At 37.6% G+C, this 19,121-nt stretch overlaps 1 protein-coding gene across 4 annotated transcripts in view; it reads left to right on the top strand.

Moving 5' to 3' along the window:
- Window positions 1–17,876, top strand: part of GOLGA4 (golgin A4) — a 105,917-nt gene extending 88,041 nt beyond the window's left edge. For 3 of the 4 annotated variants that reach the window (XM_082848452.1, XM_082848451.1, XM_082848449.1), the window contains 4 exons: window positions 1,842–1,945; window positions 6,862–6,948; window positions 14,027–14,089; window positions 16,911–17,876. In XM_082848452.1, the coding sequence (XP_082704578.1) occupies window positions 1,842–1,945; window positions 6,862–6,948; window positions 14,027–14,056 (221 nt within the window). In that variant the 3' untranslated portion in view covers window positions 14,057–14,089; window positions 16,911–17,876. The remainder of the gene's footprint in view (window positions 1–1,841; window positions 1,946–6,861; window positions 6,949–14,026; window positions 14,090–16,910) is intronic. The other variant, XM_082848450.1, reaches the window with a different exon arrangement.
- Window positions 17,877–19,121: the final 1,245 nt, after the last annotated feature.

Raw genomic sequence — 19,121 nt, 5'->3', positions numbered from 1 at the left:
TCAGTTTCACTGCCTCACTGCATTAAGAATAGTTTTATTTTGCTAAATGTTTTGTAAACCTTTCTGCTTTTTCATGGAAGGCACTGGGGCATGAATCTAAACCATTTCACATTCTTTTGTGTTTTTGAAAGCTCTTACTGTTGTGAAATAACATAAGACATTATACAGTTTTTAATTAAACAAGGACTTTCTTTAGATTCTTTCCAAAACACACTTCAAAAAGAAGAGAAAACCAACTTGGGAGTTTCCTATGGCTCATTGCAGAGAAAATTCCTGCTACAAAGACTGTTTGCCATAGCTAAGTCAACATATGTGATTCTTAGCATAGAACTGCTAAATCAGTGCCCAGCCATGCATAGGGAATAGTATTGATTCTTTTTTTTTTTTTTTTTAGTTTCAACTTAAGAATTTCATACTTAATTTTCCTTTTTTCTCAGTTTTAAATTGTAAAATGAACACATATGTACAGTTTTTAAAATAACTGACACATATATAATACTAAGTATCAGGCACTGTTATAAAACACATTTTGTCTATCAACTCATCTAATCCTGTCAACAATCCAAGCAGTCTGTTTGAATTGGCACATTAATCTCCTTGCTATGCTTTTAGATGTTTCTTGGTGCAGAAGGCTTTTCAGATTACCTAGTGTGCCATACTTCTGGAAGTGGATGCAAGTATAGACTTCACATAATGCATAATTTTGAATTTATTCAAATTAAAGTTTGTCACAGTGTGACTTCATATACCTGAACTGTATTTATTCTTTAGTTTTAGATTGAAATGGAGCTTGATTAATAGATGAACTGTAAATTATGAGACAGTCTTTTTAAGATGTTGAATCAAAGTATCTGAAAACCACTATATTGGCATTATTATTTCATGCATTTTCAAGTTATTTTATCTACATTGTGTTTCAGAACTGTTTAGAAAACTTGATTTAAACTTCATTGCTTTCAGGTTTGGAATACTAGAAAATCTAGAATACTATTCTGAGTTACTAAACTCTTAAACAAAATAAAAATGATCATTTTAGTCATTGTAGGATATCTGAAGCCAACCACATAATATTTAGGAAAGAAATACCAGTTCTGAGGAATCTTTGTATTCCCTAGGTCTAGTATTTTTTTTTTTTGGTGGTATGCGGGCCTCTCACTGTTGTGGCCTCTCCCGTTGAGGAGCGCAGGCTCAGCGGCCATGGCTCACGGGCCCAGCCGCTCTGCGGCATGTGGGATCTTCCTGGACCAGGGGACGGACCCGTGTCCCCTGCATCGGCAGGCGGACTCTCAACCACTGTGCCACCAGGGAAGCCCATAGGTCTAGTCTTTTTAAATTGCCATGCCAGAAAGATGAAGAAGAAGTTTGAGGATGGGGGAATGTGAGAAATAAAATTGCTATAATAATTCTTGTTTTCTCTTCCAAGGGAAAAATACCAACTGGAATGCTTAGTGTATATGTAATGTAATGCAGTACAATATTTACAATGTAACACAGTTAATACAAGAGTGATGCCTCTCTCTTTGTTCCTTTGATTGTCTTTTAGTTTGTCTTTTTCTAAGTAATAAGTAGCTTATCTGGGTTTTTTTTTTTTTTTTGCGGTATGCGGGCCTCTCACTGCTGCGGCCTCTCCCGTTGCGGAGCACAGGCCCCGGATGTTCAGGCTCAGCGGCCATGGCTCACGGGCCCAGCCGCTCCGCCGCACGTGGGATCCTCCCGGACTGGGGCACGAACCCGCGTCCCCTGCATCGGCAGGCGGACTCTCAACCACTGCGCCACCAGGGAAGCCCGCTTATCTGGTTTTGTCTTTACAGTTTGATCTGTTTTTTTTTTTTATTTGACAGGTCGCAGTTTGTACCATACTGATGTCTCGCTCTTTGGAGAACCTACTGAGTTTGAGTATTTGCGAAAAGTGCTTTTTGAGTATATGATGGGTCGTGAGACTAAGGTATAAATCATGTCTGGTGATTTGGCATGTGGTTTAATTTAAAAGGAAATATGTCCCATTTTTAATACACATATTGATGTTGTATGTTTACTATTAGCAGACCATACATGCTGATAGTAAGCAATAGGTAATTGTGTTATTGCTCTTTGTTTGCAAAAGTGAATTGGCAGATCTTGCTTATATTTGTTACATTTATAAAATATTAATTTAGAAAATACTGGTGGATGATGCTAAAAAATAAAAACAAAAATTTCATTAACTTAATACTTTGTGAAGCATGTGACTGTTCTTTTGACTTCAAATCTTAAAGGTAGGAGAATAGATGGAGACTATTTCATGGAGACGTGAGGATAGCGTGGCTAGTATTGGAAATGGTCCTAATTAAGAATGACTATGTAGGGATATTTAGAAATATTTTACTTTAGTCACTGTAAGAAAGTTACTCTTGCACATATGGAATATTAACCGTTTAAAAATAACCACACTGTAAGTAATAATGCTTGGTTAATTTGTTTTCTAGAACGTTAAATTTATTATAAGGTCCTTGAGTATAGAGTCTTGTCTTACTGTTATTTGTATCCCCAGCAGTGTTTTTAAAAGAGCCTTATATCAGACATTTTGTAAATATATCTTTAATTGAATTGACTGCATTTAGGGAAATTCATGAGCCTTTTCTCAAAGTTTTTCATTTGAAGCAATTTCTGTTTCTGATATTGTTTCAACTTTTTACCTTCATGAACTTTTACATTGTCCTTATATGTTGGCTGAGAATGGGATAATGAGTTTTCTAAGAAATTATCAGTGTTTTAATTTATGGGTCTGTGGGGGTTACTGAGTGCTAAACCAGTTCAGGAATTGATTTGGTAAATATATTTAAGACCTAAAAATTAGGACATAAAATCTCTTAAGAATGTTATGGGGACTTCCCTGGTGGCGCAGTGGTTAAGAATCCACCTGCCAATGCAAGGGACATGGGTTCGAGCCCTGGTCCGGGAAGATCCCACATGCCGCGGAGCAACTAAGCCCATGCGCCACAACTACTGAGCCTGTGCTCTAGAGCCCACGAGCCACAACTGCTGAGCCCATGTGCCCCAACTACCGAAGCCCACGCGCCTAGAGCCCATGCTCCGCAGCAAGAGAAGCCACCACAGTGAGAAGCCCGCGCACCACAACAAAGAGTAGCCCCCACTTGCCGCAACTAGAGAGAAGCCCGCATGCAGCAACATAGACCCAACACAGCCAAATAAATAAATAAAATAAATTTATTTAAAAAACAAAAGAGGTTGTTATGAATCGTAGATTCAGCTAAACACCAGGAGCTATAGGGCTAGAAGTCGTTTGAATCCTTGACACTATAGAAGTCTAATTTCACTGTATCAGATAGTTCAAATTAAAGTAATATCTAGTGTGATCCTGAACATGAATCATAGGCGGGATATATTAATTCACAGTAATTCAGTACCTTTATTCTTAAGGACTTTTTTTTTTTTTTTAATTCAGAGGCTAGCTAAAACTCATTTTCTCCTTATCTTTAAAAAACAAAGCCAATGAAATGTAACTTTCTCTTACTATGTCCTGATTGGATAGCAGCCTGTATTTGAGGTGGGGTAGATAGTTTAAAGTTACCTTGTTATTGCAGGGAAGGGGGAAAAGCATTTCTTTATGAACAGTAGCCTTTCAGGAACTTCAGCTACTCTGGTTTATTCGTTGAATCTAAAGCTATCATCCCAGAGTTGTTGCTAAATAAATTATTTAGTCTTTTCTCGATTTGCAAAATGAAGAGAGTGTGACTGCCTCAGCCTGTATCTTCTGGATGTTGTGAGCCTGTGTGGGGTGAGATCCCTACAGAGTTTGAGTCCTGGAGAAAGGCCCAGCCCAGCATGAGATACATTCTGGAGTGGTACCAGTTCAGCCAGGTCTCAGGGCTCTGCATTTCCTCCTAGGCTGTGACTTGGGAGACAGCTAGAAGGGACGCTCTTGAGGCATGGGCAGCCCCAGCTAACACATGGCTGGGAATCTGTGTTGAGGCGGCTCTCTTTATCTTCAGCATTCAGTGTGCTTTTCTGGTTACCAAGACTGAGTAGTCTTTTATTCTGCCATCACATTTTATAAGTCAATATTGAAAATTGGCAGTAGATATTCAGTTTAATTTACTTCATATTTATTGAGCACTTACTGTATGTGGTCCTTTGTTTATCACCATGATGGATAAGGAGATGAAAATTTACACCATCCCTAACTTTAAGGTGTTTACCATATAGTGAAAAAGTGGAGCTGTTTACTAAGCACAGTATGATGCAGACCATAGCACAGTGTCCTCATGTTTACTTGTGGGAAGGTCAAGGACATCATGGAGAAGGAGATGTATATACAGGCCTTTACAAGGGGGCAGAGATTTTGATAGATGAGCTCAGAGAGGAGGAAAGCCCAGACAAAGTCCAAGACAGGAAATTGAGTGTGGGCTTTGGAATGACACGTAGTCCGCTCCAACTAAAATACCAGCTCTATGAGGTGGAAGTGACTCTGCTTAGGGCTGCAGGGTGTGGAGGGCCTGGAGTGTTCTCAGAGTTTTACCTGTAGGTTGTTGGGGGGCAGCCCTGAAATTTTTTGAGCAGGGGTTGACAGAATCAGAGCTATTTTTAGACATTTGTTGATTTGCCTAATTTCCATACATTCACAAAGAATTTGAAATGGAGACCAGGTTGTGGTTTTAGAACAAGCCAGAGTATATTGTGGCCTTTGTGATTTGATCACCATCTGCCGTTGTTTCTTGTCCAGTAGGATCTGTATGTCATCCCACCTGTCTTTCTTCATCTGCTTTTGCACACAGTGTTCCCTATTTGATGAGGCAGATGATTTTTTTTTAAGACCACATATGTGATACACATCCTTATAGTACGAAGTTAAGTAAATTCCCCTTCTTTCTTCTGTCCTTGCACTTTCTTTTTCTTGGGTTTTGAGCCTCCATGCTATTTTTGATGCTTAAATTCAGCCTGTTCTCCTTTTCAATAGAAAGTGTTTCTCATTCTACCCTTTACTGACTCTCCCTAAAGAAAACATGGCAGGAGAGGCCACTTCTAAACCAGGTGGCTCATTTGAACTTTTCCTTACTTCCCAGGACCTAAGGATATTGTACGTAGAGTAGACAGTCTGATTTCTTTCCCAAGGTTCAGCAGAGAGCCTGGGCTTTCCATTAAAGTGTTTTCTGACAAGCCAGGGAAGAGCTTTTAAGTCTTTACTAGGTAATCAACTGCAAATGCTGCGTCAGTGATAAATTTAGAGGTGGGTTTCCCATTTAACATTGTCTAGAAGTGTGAAGAGGCAACTAGCCACATTTGGATTTATTTTTTGTTTTTTTTGTTTTTGTTTTTGTTTTGACAGACATGTTTGTGCCTTGATGTGCACTATGCAGTTTCATAGTGAATATAAATGGGATTTTGGGTTTCTGAACTTGTTAAGCTATTGAAATTAAAGAAATGTTCCCTATAATTGTGAATCCCTGAATTTTAGATTTCTGGTACTTCCTAAAAACAGTCTTCATAGATAGTATACCAGAAACCATTTAAAATTTCCAGAGTGCTAATAAAAAGAATATTGAAATAGTTGCTACTTCATATTTCTCTTCCCATTTCATGCCACATATATGCTTGGTTTCTAGACTTCAGTTTAGCACAGAAGATTCTGTTCTATCTAGGCAATACAATTTAAAGGATGAGGAAGGAAGGAGGGCTGAAACTAAAATCTTGCTCTTTGTGGGGTTTGTGGTTGAGGAATAGTATTAGTTGATCTGCTAGTTGAAATAAATACTAGAAATATGTAAAGTGCCTTGCCTAGGCTTAGCACATAATAAGAATTTTTTTAAATGTTAGTTCTTTTCCTTCCTGGAAATAATTATACTTTTTTTCTAATGATGTGTGTTCCTAAAATTTTAGTTAACTCTATTATGTCATCTTTTGCTCAGTGACCTTCTGTAGTCACACACTCTTCCCCGCCCTGCCATACACACACACAGTCTTGTAACTATGAACAAAGAATGTTAGAGTCAGCTTTCTGGTGAGCCTTCCATCCTCTGTAGCACTACAGTAAGTAGTACTACTACTAATCCTCAGGAGAGCACTAGTACCTGAATTTGTATGTAAGCACTGAACTTGTTATCCTACTTATTTCATAAGTGGTATCTTCTTTCCTCTCTGTCTCCCTCAAACCATCTCATCTTGATACAAAATAGGGAATTTCAGCCTTTGAGGAGAATTTTCCACGAGCTTATGGGTGACAGTCTGACTTACGGTATATTTATTGAGATCTGCACAGTTTATGATCTTGTTTGCAAGCCACCATGTGTAATGTTTTGATTCATCCTGTTTTCTACCAAACAAAACATCTTGTGTTTATTTAAAATGTAATTTGTATTTCTATTAGGCTGATGTGCTGCATGTATTAAAAAATACCTATAAGCATGTTCATGTTCATGCAGTAGCCCGTGTTTATGAGATATATGATGTGATTTAGTTCAAGCTGAACTTGGGAGTCTCTAAATCTGATTGTTTAGAGCATATGTTTTGGCAATACATCACTTACTAGGTAGATTTCTACAAATAAAAAGCCTTATAAAATGAATGAGTAATAACATTTCATTTTAATAAGACAGAGGGCCAAGAGCATTAGAACTGTATATAGCTTCATGCTATTGTAAATACATCTTCTTAAAATAATATCAACCCAGACCTTGTGAGGGATCCTTTCAAATTGATATTCTAGCATTGGCTGTTATTTCCTTGACCAGTACCTTCACATCATACTTCTTTGGTCGTGGCTTCCATTGAGAGCACTAAAGAATTCCACCAGCAGAACATGTCAGAATGGGGTGAGACCCATCTGCTCCACTGTCTAGTGATCGTCTCTTGTCTTTTTTGTAGACCATGGCAAAGGTTATAACCACTGTACTGAAGTTCCCTGATGATCAGACTCAGAAAATTTTGGAAAGAGAAGATGCTCGGCTCATGGTAAGCTTAAAGAATAGGCTACAGATAGAAGACAACTTTATCTCATCCGTTTACATTCTGTCTCATTTACAGAGACTTTGAGTTGGTAAGAGAAATTTAAAAGTTTTCATCTTTATTGTACTATAGCCTGAAAAATGAGAGTGAAACTACATTAAGAAAATTAAACTGAGGGCAGATCTGAATGGATGCTCTCAAGGAAAGAACAGTCTTATTTAATAGTATATATGAGGTTGACACCAGTATGTGCTATATGAGATTTCTGGAACTTGGGCTCTTTATGGGAAGGATGGAAAAGGCATTTGTTCTGGTATATCCAGTAATAATTTTTTAAACCGAATGATATCATGGTGTTAGGTGTTTTGTAGATTACAATTCCTTATTCTATTTCACTTGATTTCTAAATACAATAATTCTGATATAAGAGTTTAAGCATTTTTTGAGCTTTTGACATATACCCTGCAAGGGAAATGTAGATAACTGAATTCTTAGAAACTTTTGTGTCAAGTCAGCTGTGACTGAAATGAAACAAACACACACTTCATAAATTATGCAAAATTCCCTTTGCCTAACTTCTTTTTGTGCTGAACCAATAATACAGTAAGAAGATCCATTCTAAGCATAGTATGAAATTTGTGCTGTTTTCCTGTCTGGCCCTTAGCTGTCTCTTTCTGCTTCCTTTTCTTGTCTTGCTAATAGCCTGTAGCTCTTCCACATCTTTCCCCCAATTTCTTTACCTATTTCATGATCCCAGTACTGCTGTTTTTTTCACTCTCCTATTTAAATCAAACAAAGGTCTACTCCTTAGTGATGGGTTAGCCCATGTCTGAGTATCTCCAGTAAGAAAGACTAAGTCAGTAAGTAATTACTCTTAAGAATCCTATCTTGGGCTTCCCTGGTAGCGCAGTGGTTGAAAGTCCACCTGTCGATGCAGGGGACATGGGTTCGTGCCCTGGTCCGGGAGGATCCCACATGCCGTGGAGCGGCTGGGCCCGTGAGCCGTGGCCGCTGAGCCTGTGCGTCCGGAGCCTGTGCTCCGCAACGGGAGAGGCCACAGCGGTGAGAGGCCCGCGTACTGCAAAAAAAAAAAAAAAATCCTATCTTATCTCTACAGACTGTGTGTTTCTTACAAAAATTCTGGCTTATCTTGATCCCAAGTCTCCCTTTCTGTTGTGGTCACCAATCTGTTCTGGTTCTAACCCATGGAACTCAACCAAGAACCCACAGATGGCCTGGATGGAGGGCTTTTACCTTCCAGGCTAAATAACCCCAGCACTTATCAGCCATCTATGAAGTTCCTCTCCTTTGACCCATTGCATGTTCTGACCTCTTTCTGGCTTCCTCTAAAGTCATCCCAGCATCCCTGACTTTTGTCCCAATACTCCATTGTATACTGTATTATTTACCTATTGTATATTTTCTGGGACAGTTGCAGTTATTTTGGTTAGCCTTTGTTTCTTTTGGTGAAGCATTTCTCCATGGTATCTAGTGGTCTGAAAAATATTGTCATACCTCTGTAGTTATTTCTGGTTATAGATATTTTTGATAAAGAAGTATGTAACTATAATGTATGCCCTTCATCAGTAGAGAGAATGATGTTTTAAATTATAGCAAAACATCCAATTCTATAATCTATAGTCCACTCAGAGTGGTTTTCCTCTTCACTGAGTAAACAACTGTGTCTTTGTGAAAATAAAAATCTCCAATGCAGTTTGAGCCCATTGACACAATTCTTTCATTATAGTCCAGTTTAAGAAAATATTTTAAAATGATGGATGTAAATAGAAAGCTTTTATTATCTTTATTCATTCTCCTGTAGCCTCTTTTTTATCTTGATGTTGGGATATAACCAACCTCTCATCTTACTGTTGGGCTACATTTTGTCAGGATTTAGAATATAGTATAGACTCATCCTAAGTCACTGCTTTGGCAAATGTGGTAGGAAACATTCCCCCTCACCCCACACACACACATACAGCCTTAGATTGGTTTGTCTTGAAGGAAACTAATCGAATTGATTACATGTAAATAGTGAACCATCTAAAAACCTTTTAAGGTGGATGGAAAAGTTTCTTTCTTAAGGTTTTTTTTTTTTGCGGTACGCGGGCCTCTCACTGTTGTGGCCTCTCCCGTTGCGGAGCACAGGCTCCAGACACGCAGGCTCAGCGGCCATGGCTCACGGGCCCAGCCGCTCCGCGGCATGCGGGATCTTCCCGGACCCGGGTACAAACCCATGTCCCCTGCATCGGCAGGCGGACTTTCAACCACTGCGCCACCAGGGAAGCCCTCTTAAGTTTAATTAAAAAGAAATCTTTGAAAAGCTTTACACTATTCTTTTGTGAATAAAATGGTATTCATTCTAGATAGGGATGAAGTGGTGACTGACTTCCTGAAATAATCCTTCCTTATCCCAGAGGCTGACCTGCCCAGAAAGAAAGTCCCACTCTTTCCACTACTTTTTTTTTTTTTCTACTACTATTTTAAGCAGAGTCTCATCCATCATTATCTTTTGCTTAATGAATGAGTTCAGTTGACAGTCACCTACTTCTCTTCTGTTGGGTTGGCCAAAAAGTTTGGTTTTTTTCTGTAACATCTTACTTGTTATGGCAAATGTAGGAAAATTGAAGACATGGACGATACGATTGTTGCCCTTGTGGAACCTTTAATTTTAGGGGGAAGGGGTAGCATCTTCATTCATACATGAATAAAAGATATGCTTAAGTAATGTAATTCAAATAATAAAAATAGATGCTTAGGAAAGATGAACTAAGTTATGGTGAGCATGAAGTGAGGGAGATCCCAAAGATGACTTATCAATTTGAGTCACCTTTTGTCAGCATAAAGAGATTTTTGGTACAAGATAGAGTGACTCATGATTGTTTCCTTATTTGATGGAAAATTAAGATTACTGTTGATTGAGAAAGTTGAAACATAAGTCACATTTGCCTTAAGATTGCTGTCATTCATAAAATAAGTGGTAAGAATCATTGTCTTTGAACAAGCCTCCTAAAGAAATTATAACTTGTTTCATACCCCAATGAACTGTAGCTGATTAGAGCAAAACACTGCTAAGAATAGTGACTTCTCTTTTTCTATGGAAGTATCCAATAGAAAGATACCTATATGTGTAGAAAGCAGAGCTTTTTAGGGTTTTATTAAATAATTGTTTAAAAGCTATTTAGTCACATTAGTTTTAAAAATATGTTCCAGATGGACCATTTCTGTAATTTGTTGTAACCGCAGCTACGGTTTCCCCTCTATTAAAAATCAACAGTATTGACTATTTTGTTATTGTAGGTTTGGGGGCTACAAAGCTGGTATAAGTAAACCAAACAAACCCCGTCATATTGCAGAGCTCCCTCCCCTGTCCGTTAGTATTTGGGATGCTTGAGAGAGTGTGGATTGCACTTTTTGCTGAGAGTGTGCAGCCACGTCAGCATTTACGTTATTTAACAGGTATGAGAGGAGGGATACTTTCTAAAAACTTTGCTTTATGACCCTAATGATTATATGTTTGCTTTGTGGCATTGATCGAAAACTGTCCATGACTGCTGGTAAGATATTTTTCAGTATGTCCCCTCTTTACCGTATCTCCCCTCTCCTTAGTGACTTTTATACTGTTTATTTGAAAAACCCCACTACAGAATACAACAGTTATTATTTAACAAGTGGTTTCAGAGTTTAACCTAATTTGAAGAATGTATTTCATAGATGAGAAACCATTATCTGTCAAGTAAGAGTAAATTATAGAGCATAAGTAAAGTCTGGTTTATTTGAGAGTCACATGTGTAGAGAAGGAATACTAGTCCTTCATTTGACAAGTCTCAGAGCCTGTTTCTTCACAAACGTATGTTGGATTATTCTATCTCTAAGGTTCCTTTTCCTCTAAAGTATTAAATTAGTTATAAATTTTAAAGTTTTAGATTTCTTGCAACTGGGAAAAAATTATCTTCTATGCAGCAGGTGGAAGTTAAAGAAAGTGCACACACAAGTCTCAGAGCCTCTGTTTCTTCACAAAACTAACGTTATCTTGTTAGGATTGTTGGAGAACCAAAGTACGTATAGTGCCCGCATTGGGGTTTTGTGATCTCTGTGGGGCTGGTGGTGGTGGTTCCTGAGCCACATGTAGTGATGAGTAGAACGAGTCTTTCCTAGAAGGTGAGACTTGGAAAGGTAAACCAATAATGTGTGTAAGATAAACCATGAAAGACCTCACTACAACAGTCAGGTCACTTTATAGGAATGAAACCAGCTCAAAACATGTCCCATCTCCAGTTTCAGCACCTCTGAGTGCCACCACATGCAGCTTTGCTTGGTGAGAGCTAGCCTTCAACAGCTCAGCCCCTGTGTAACTTTGAGCAAACCTTTTGCATCTTTCTGGCCCTTATTGCTAAAACAAGTATGTTGGATTATTCTATCTCTAAGGTTTTTTTTCCTCTAAAGTATTAAGTTAGTTGTAAATTTTAAAGTTTTAGATTTCATTCAAGTGGGAAAAAATTGTCTTACATGCAGCAGGCAGAAGTTACAGAAAGTGCACATACCAAATGCACATACCTTTGTGTTCCCTAGAGCAGCCTCTTCCCTCCTCTCAGTTTTTAGCTTATTGTGCCTGGTTTGTGATGGTTTAGGTAGTGTAAATGGCAAGAGTAGGCTGGATGTTTGAGTTTCAGGGTGGGAGCAAGAGTGAATACGGAAGTCTTTTTTTTTTAATTAATTAATTTTATTTATTTTTGGCTATATGGGGTCTTTGTTGCTGCACGCGGGCTTTCTCTGGTTTTGGCGAGCGGGGAGGGGGCTACTCTTCGTTGCGGTGCGTGGGCTTCTCATTGCGGTGGCTTCTTTTGTTGTGGAGCACGAGCTCTAGGCACACAGGCTTCAGTAGTTGCGGCATGTGGGCTCAGCAGTTGTGGCACTCGGGCTCTAGAACGCAGGCTCAGTAGTCGTGGCGCACGAGCTTAGTTGCTCCGGGGCATGTGGGATCTTCCTGGAACAGGGCTCGAACCCGTGTTTCCTGCATTGGCAGGCAGATTCTTAACCACCGCGCCACCAGGGAAGTCGCAATACGGAAGTCTTTAGCTTGTCTAATTGAATAAGACTGCCCTGGAAGTACACCATCAAACTTTTTTTTTTTAAAGAGAGTGTTATTTATTTAGGATAATTACAGTAAGAAAGTTTATTTTAATCAGGTGCTAAATCATCTCTTGGAACTGAGAGGTTCTTTTGTTATATAGAAATCTCTTTTAAAATGTGTTTCTAGGAATATACTTTTCTCTTTAGAGTGTTAGCAAACTTAATGACACGTTTAAACTGGATGGCTATTTTCTTGATGACTCCATTAAAAGAAAATTGTTCTATTCTGATGAGAAAGATTAGGCATGTTTTCATTTCTCATCCACTCTAGTCATTTTTAAAGATTGATCTTCTGTTGACTTTGTTATTGCTTTGCTTTCATGCTGATCCTTTGTGTTGTGTCAAGTTCTTGACCAGTCCTTACCCTAGACCAGTCTTGTACTTAAGTTAATGTTTCTGACTTCTCTCCTTTTGGCTGAAATTTTAAAAATCTCTTCCAGATTAATAAAATCGTCAGAACTTTTCAGCATCGTTAGGTATAAAAGTTCTCCATTCTAGTTGAGGTTTACCTTTCCGTTTGCGTGGTCTCAGTAGATGCATGCGAGGTGGATTCAAGAAACAAATGCACATAAAAATGATGCACAGTGAAAAACACTGCACGTGTAAAACATATATTTGTTATCTTAAAAGTGGTTTTACCTCTTGATATTGTTAGAATTACATGATATGTGATCATTGCGAAAAAACATTGCAAACAGTTCAGAAACATTACATAGAAGGGGAGATCTTCATGATTTTCAGCCTCCCAGCTGTCTCCACCTTGCCAAGGTCATGTTTGCTAATGGTGTGGTGAACATCCCCCAGCTTTATAATTATGTATTTGTAATTATTCCTTTATCATTTAAGTATTTTATTTTATAAAAATGAGAGTATGCAACGGCTTGCTTTTTTCACTTATTTTTATATAATTCCACCTCATTACAAACTGATTTACCGTATTCTTTGATTGGTTGATTATATGGATGACCTACAGCTGAGTTCATCAATTTCCTATCCATGGACACTTAGATTATTTCAGTTTTTCAGTACTTAACAAGCATAGACACAGGGAGCATACATATATTTCACATGCTTTTGCCAGTTTTCCAATAGGATGTTAGCCTTATTGTGTTGTGTGTTGCAGATATTTTCTACTTTGTCTTTTGATCTTGCTGTTCCTTACTAACTGTACATTAAATATAAAAGATAAATAAAATGATGCTTCTGAGGTTGGTTACACTAAGAATAGACTCAGATTTTATAAACAGCTGTTTTTGCTGATGCTGTTTTAAAGCAAATCAGGAAGCTAATTAATAATCTTGGTTTATGACCATGTTAAATAGGACATAGAATTTATTTAAGGAGGTTGCTATAGTAAAAGTGTGTTTGCAGAGATTGGGTCCCCTTGAATAGAAACTTTGGTTTGGGTTATCATTCCTGAAACCATTCCTGTTGTATATACTGTTGTATATACTGTTGATATACAAGAGTTATTCATTGATAAAATTGACATATTTTAGGAATGATGATTCAACATATAGACACACTGTATTCACATTCATCAACATTTCCCCCCAGATTTTTGGTGGTAAACTGAAATTATGTAAATCAAATTGTAATGTGTGCTTTAATGGAATTATGAAAGAAATCCTTTTATAAATCAAATAATCATGACTTAATTATGTCTAGCATATAAATATGTACTTAAGGTGTAAAGTACATCTTTAATTGTGTTGTTTAAACTTTTAAATTAAAGTTCCAAGTAAAATCTCCACTACGTAGTGTTATATTTACTTAGGATGGAAGGGAGCTATTACAGATTCCTAAGCCTATCCTCCCTTGATTTGGGGAGGTGTGAGAAAAATTTAAGTACATTCTGTTTAATCCTTTGAAGTTCATATACACATATAATCTCTGTGTTATGTTGTCTTAAAACTAATCCAATAAGCTTTTTTTCTTCCTGGCTTTGTAGTATACTTCACCTCGCAGTGGTATCTTCTGAGTAAACCGTCAGTCTGTGCTTAGTTAGCATGTGGTGAGTGAAGAATAATATGTCTTTTGTCTTTTCTGCAAAAATTAAATGTATTGCATGATACTAACCATTATGCTGGAGTTCTTTTGCTCTTTTGTTTAATGAAAATATGATTTTGCTATGGGTTAATATAGGGATTTTCTGTTAATTTTGCTTTATAGATTAATAATATATAGATTAATAATCACCACCAGTAAATGTTACATAATTCTAGGAAATTTTAGTTCTTTCAACAGTAGTTGAAAGTTTCAGAATTGGTCTTTGAAATTTTGCTAAAGAATCCAAAAAAATCTTTATGTATTTTATATTCCTTTTTGTTTTTTATTTCTCAAGAATGGTCTTTGAAGTTAATAAAGATTATGAGAGAAAAATGAAAAATCATTTTCTAGATAAAGGTGCTGTATTTCGCGAATCCAGAATGTAAAATATTGTAAAGCCTTCTTAGAGTCAAGGCTAATCTGAAATAATGAGCACTAGTAAAATTGATTTTAAAATAAATGGCAGTTTTATTACTTCCTGGGATCATGCAGTATAACGAAGTAGCACATTTGTCCTGAGGAGGAGACCCTTAGGCAGCCTGCTCTAATTGAATGTGGCTGTTTTTAATTAACATATTATTACAATGAGGGGGAGGCATCTAAAAAGTTTGGACACAGTTGGCTGTCCTCACATTTAAACACCCCTCCCATCACCTCCACATATTATCCATGCTGTTAGTGTGATTTAGCACCCCTAAAAATTTAGGGTACGTCTTTACCTCAAACTTTGCAAGAATTTTCACAAGTGACAAATAAGCTGTATCACAATCTATAGAACTTAATTATAATTAAATTAAAGGTTCTCTGATTATTAAGCTAGTGTTCAACTAACAGTATCAAGTTTTAAAATGTTAATATATAGCATTTTTTAACGTTTTTGCTTTAAATATCCTTTCTGCCTACATTTGAATCTCATTTTTATTTTTAATGTCAGTTGCCTTAGTGATTTTCTAAAACTGTCATTAGTCTTGTAAATCCCAAATCTAATTCAATAAGTCTTAACATTTACCTTTGTTTATAATATTATAAATACTGTATCATGCTTGTTATTGCATTTAAATAGTATCATTTATCACTTGAGAGGTATACTCTGTAGCATTTCCGTTGATTGATTGTCTCCTCAGCTTTTAGTTTGAAAAATTTCAAACAAGATTTGTAAAAATAGTACAATGAACATCCATATACCCTCCACCTACATTTACCAGTTATCAACATTTTGCCAAATTTTCTCACTTGCTCTCACTCTTGCTTTCTCTCCATATATATTTTTCCCTCTGTGACGTTTGACAGTTGCTTGCAAACATGGTGCTTGCAAGCATTTGACAGTTACTTGCAAACATAAACTAAATACTTTACCAAGTATCTTTAAGAACAAGGGCCTTTTCCTACATACAATACAGTTACGACTCTCAGGAAATTTAATATTAACACAATGCTCTTATCTAATATATAGTAAATATCCACATTTTTCCAAATAATGTCTCATAATTTTTAAAATTCCAGGATCCATTGAAAGATTGCACATCGCATTTTGTCGTCATGTTCTTCAGGTTTCTTTTGAACTAGAAAAGTTCTCCCAGCCTTTTTTGGGTCTCTCATGACATTGACATTGTGCAGCATTATTGAATCATGCATGAACTTCTTTTCCTGCAACAGTGCAAGCTAACGTTTGAAAGTAATAACTGACAAAGGGTTTTAAATGTCATAGGAGATCTTTTTCTTATCTTCTCTACGTTTCTAGGACTAACATGAATGTTGAACAAGTTTTATAAATAGTAAACTCTTGGAGATAGATCACGAGTGGTGGATTATATTGTTCATTTACAAGTTGAGAAGACCTTGATACTCTCTCTAGAACTAAAATATATTTGAAAAGTTTGTCTCTATTACTTAATCTTTTTTGGTATTTTATTTTTATGCATTTTTAACCTCATACTTGATTTGACCACTGGCTTTTAGCATCTTAATTAGAGAAACCTTTTTAGGAAGGTTTAGCATCATGTTTCATAGCAGATTACGGTTTTAAAATTAAGTTTGTTAATTTCACGAGGCATACATAGCTTTTTCACACCAAAATGCTGTTATCCTCCGCCACCATGCCTGGCATCCTGGGAGAACTGCAATATGTAGAAAAATCATTACATTAGGGAAAAAGGAAGAACCTTTTGTCCTCTTAAATCCAGTCTGCGTTCTTGTGAGATTCTGCCATGTCAGCACGTTTACTCCTGGCTTTCTGCAGTCATGACCTGGTAGCCTTCAATATGTGCTGAAAGGTTGCAGTTCCAGATTTCACTTAAAAATACTGCTTTCCAGGACTGCTGACTAAAAGGTCATTCCAAGAACAGTAATTTTTAGAAGATTCCTTTAGGATTTAATACTTAGAATATTTCTGCTTCAGTCCTCAGACCATAGAATATAATCTTGATATAATTTTACTTTAACTTGAAAAAATAAATCTCACGAAAGTTAGCTTTAAAAGGTTTTTCTTTCTCCCTCCCTTTCTCCCTCCCTCCCTCCCTCCTTCCTTCCTTTCTTTTTAAATTTTTATTGGAGTATAGTTGCTTTACAATGTTGTGTTAGTTTCAGGTATACAGCAAAGTGAATCAGTTACACAGATACATATATCCCCTCTTTTTCAGATTTCCTTCCCATTTAGGTCACTACAGAGCATTGAGTAGAGCTCCCTGTGGTATACAGTACGTTCTTGTTAGGTATCTATTTTATACATAGTAGTATACATATGTCATTTTCTTTCTTTCTTTATCCTAACCCTTTTTCTTTTCCAGTCATGGCTCCGGCCTTCATCTTGAAGAAGTGGGGAGAGTGATGCTGGGCAGGCCTGGAAAACTGTGCACGTTTGCTGTTCTTAGAGAACAAAGCTGTTATTCAGGGCCCCTCATGTAGCCAGAAGACCAAGAAAAATCTGACATTGGCCACAGAAAGATTGCAGGCTGCCTTTAAAATAGATTATATCAGTGGAGAAACGGTGATAGTTTTTTTGGGGGGGATTCTTCAGTTTTTCTGTTGGGAAGAGTTTTGTGTTGTTTAAAAGATACTTTGAATAACTTAACCTGATTTATGGGCTCATTTAATGTTCCTTTCTTCCATTCTTTTTGTCCCTCTTTTTAAAGAACTGCTTGCCTTTCCTATTTATTTTTAGGGTGATTTTTTTAAAAGACTTGTGCAATACATTTTGAGGTGGAACTTAGTGGACTTTTTCCTGATATATTAGAGCATTTAATTGACTATTTTATCCAGATTGATTTGTTGAATATTTGCTAAAGACTAGTTCTTTAAGCTATGACATATGATAAATCCAAATGGCAGTACCTCATTGTTTACTTAGCTTTTGTACTTATATTTTTCAGAGGAAAAAATACTACTGTAAATTGTAAATAGTCAATACATAACTGTATCGTATGCAAATCTGTGACTGTTGGCAATGTCATCTCAGAAGAACAGATAAATAAAGTTTATTTACTGTATAAAATGTGCTTATTGTGTTTTTTCCTAAATTGAAATCTATTTCAAACTAGTTAAGAATTTATGTTGTATCTGGGTGAATATAATGAGGAACTATTTGTCAAGAGAGCTGAATAGCTAAGCATTTGGATTTTTTTTTTTTTTTTTTTGCGGTACGCGGGCCTCTCACTGTTGTGGCCTCTCCTGTTGCGGAGCACAGGCTCCGGACGCGCAGGCTCAGCGGCCACGGCTCACGGGCCCAGCCGCTCCGCGGCATGTGGGATCTTCCCGGACCGAGGCACAAACCCATGTCCCCTACATCGGCAGGCAGACTCTCAACCACTGTGCCACCAGGGAAGCCCAATATTTTTTTTTATGCATTTAATTATTGAGTATTTTTCTAATGTGTGAATGGATGTACAGAAGGATAGGCCGTGTGTGTGTGTGTGTGTGTGTGTGTGTGTGTGTGTACACATGACTACATTTATAATTCTGTTTATATTAAGGCCCATTAAAATTTCTGTGAAAACTTTTTTTTTTTTTTTTTTTTTTTGCAGTACGTGGGCCTCTCACTGTTGTGGCCTCTCCCATTGCGGAGCGCAGGCTCAGCAGCCATGGCTTATGGGCCCAGCCGCTCCGTGGCATGTGGGATCTTCCCGGACCGGGGCATGAACCCGTGTCCCCTGCATCAGCAGGCGGACTCTCAACCACTGCGCCACCAGGGAAGCCCCTTGTGAAAACATTTTTAATTGCCTAATATTTTACCCTCAATATTCCATCATTTAACGCCATGTTCTCTACTGTTGAACATTTAGGTTGTGTGTAATTAGTCACTTTCATTCAGTACTCCATGACGGTCTTGCTATTCATATTGTAAGCACACTGGAAAAAACAATCCAGGACCAACCTGTCTTTTTCTCAACAGCCTTTGGTTGCCAAACACGGACACACTTCAGAAGACTGTGTGCCAGGTTTGTCTGGCACCCTTTCCCCAAACATTCCAAAGATGTGACGCACGGGTGAGCATTCAGAGTCAGTACACTCTTAGAACACTACGTTTCAAAGCTGGGCTTCACCCATATTTGGTTAAAGTGTTAAAGCTGCATTGAAATAGCTATGCCTGAAGCATACTCTCCGTGGCGGCAGTGCGGGGGCGGGTGAGGGTGCAGGCAAGGCCGCGACATTCTTTCCATCCTCTGGCCATTGTAATAATAACAATTTCCTGGTGCCTTCCTTTGGGATCCTCTTTAGTCAGGCTTTGTTGTTTGTTACGTTCTTCAGAAGTGTCCAAATGCCAAACATGTGTGAACATATGACACTTAGTAAACAATATGGCCGTTTAAAATTTTACTCTGACGATTAAATGCAGTTAAAATGCAGCTATGGGTACATCTCTTATAATTTTCCAATTGCTTATTCCCCTGCTGCAGGAAGGCTGCTTCTTGCTTACCTCACACCCAGATTGGGCTGCCCTCCCCTTTTAAATGGGGAGTGTGTAGTGTGTTTCCATGTCTGTCATTTCTCTTTCCACTACT

Source organism: Leucopleurus acutus, assembly GCF_964270905.1.
Source record: "Leucopleurus acutus genome assembly, chromosome: 10".
Classification (NCBI taxonomy): Eukaryota; Metazoa; Chordata; class Mammalia; order Artiodactyla; family Delphinidae; genus Leucopleurus; species Leucopleurus acutus.
Note: the sequence above shows the minus strand (reverse complement) of the source record. Positions and strands in the feature narration are given on the sequence as shown.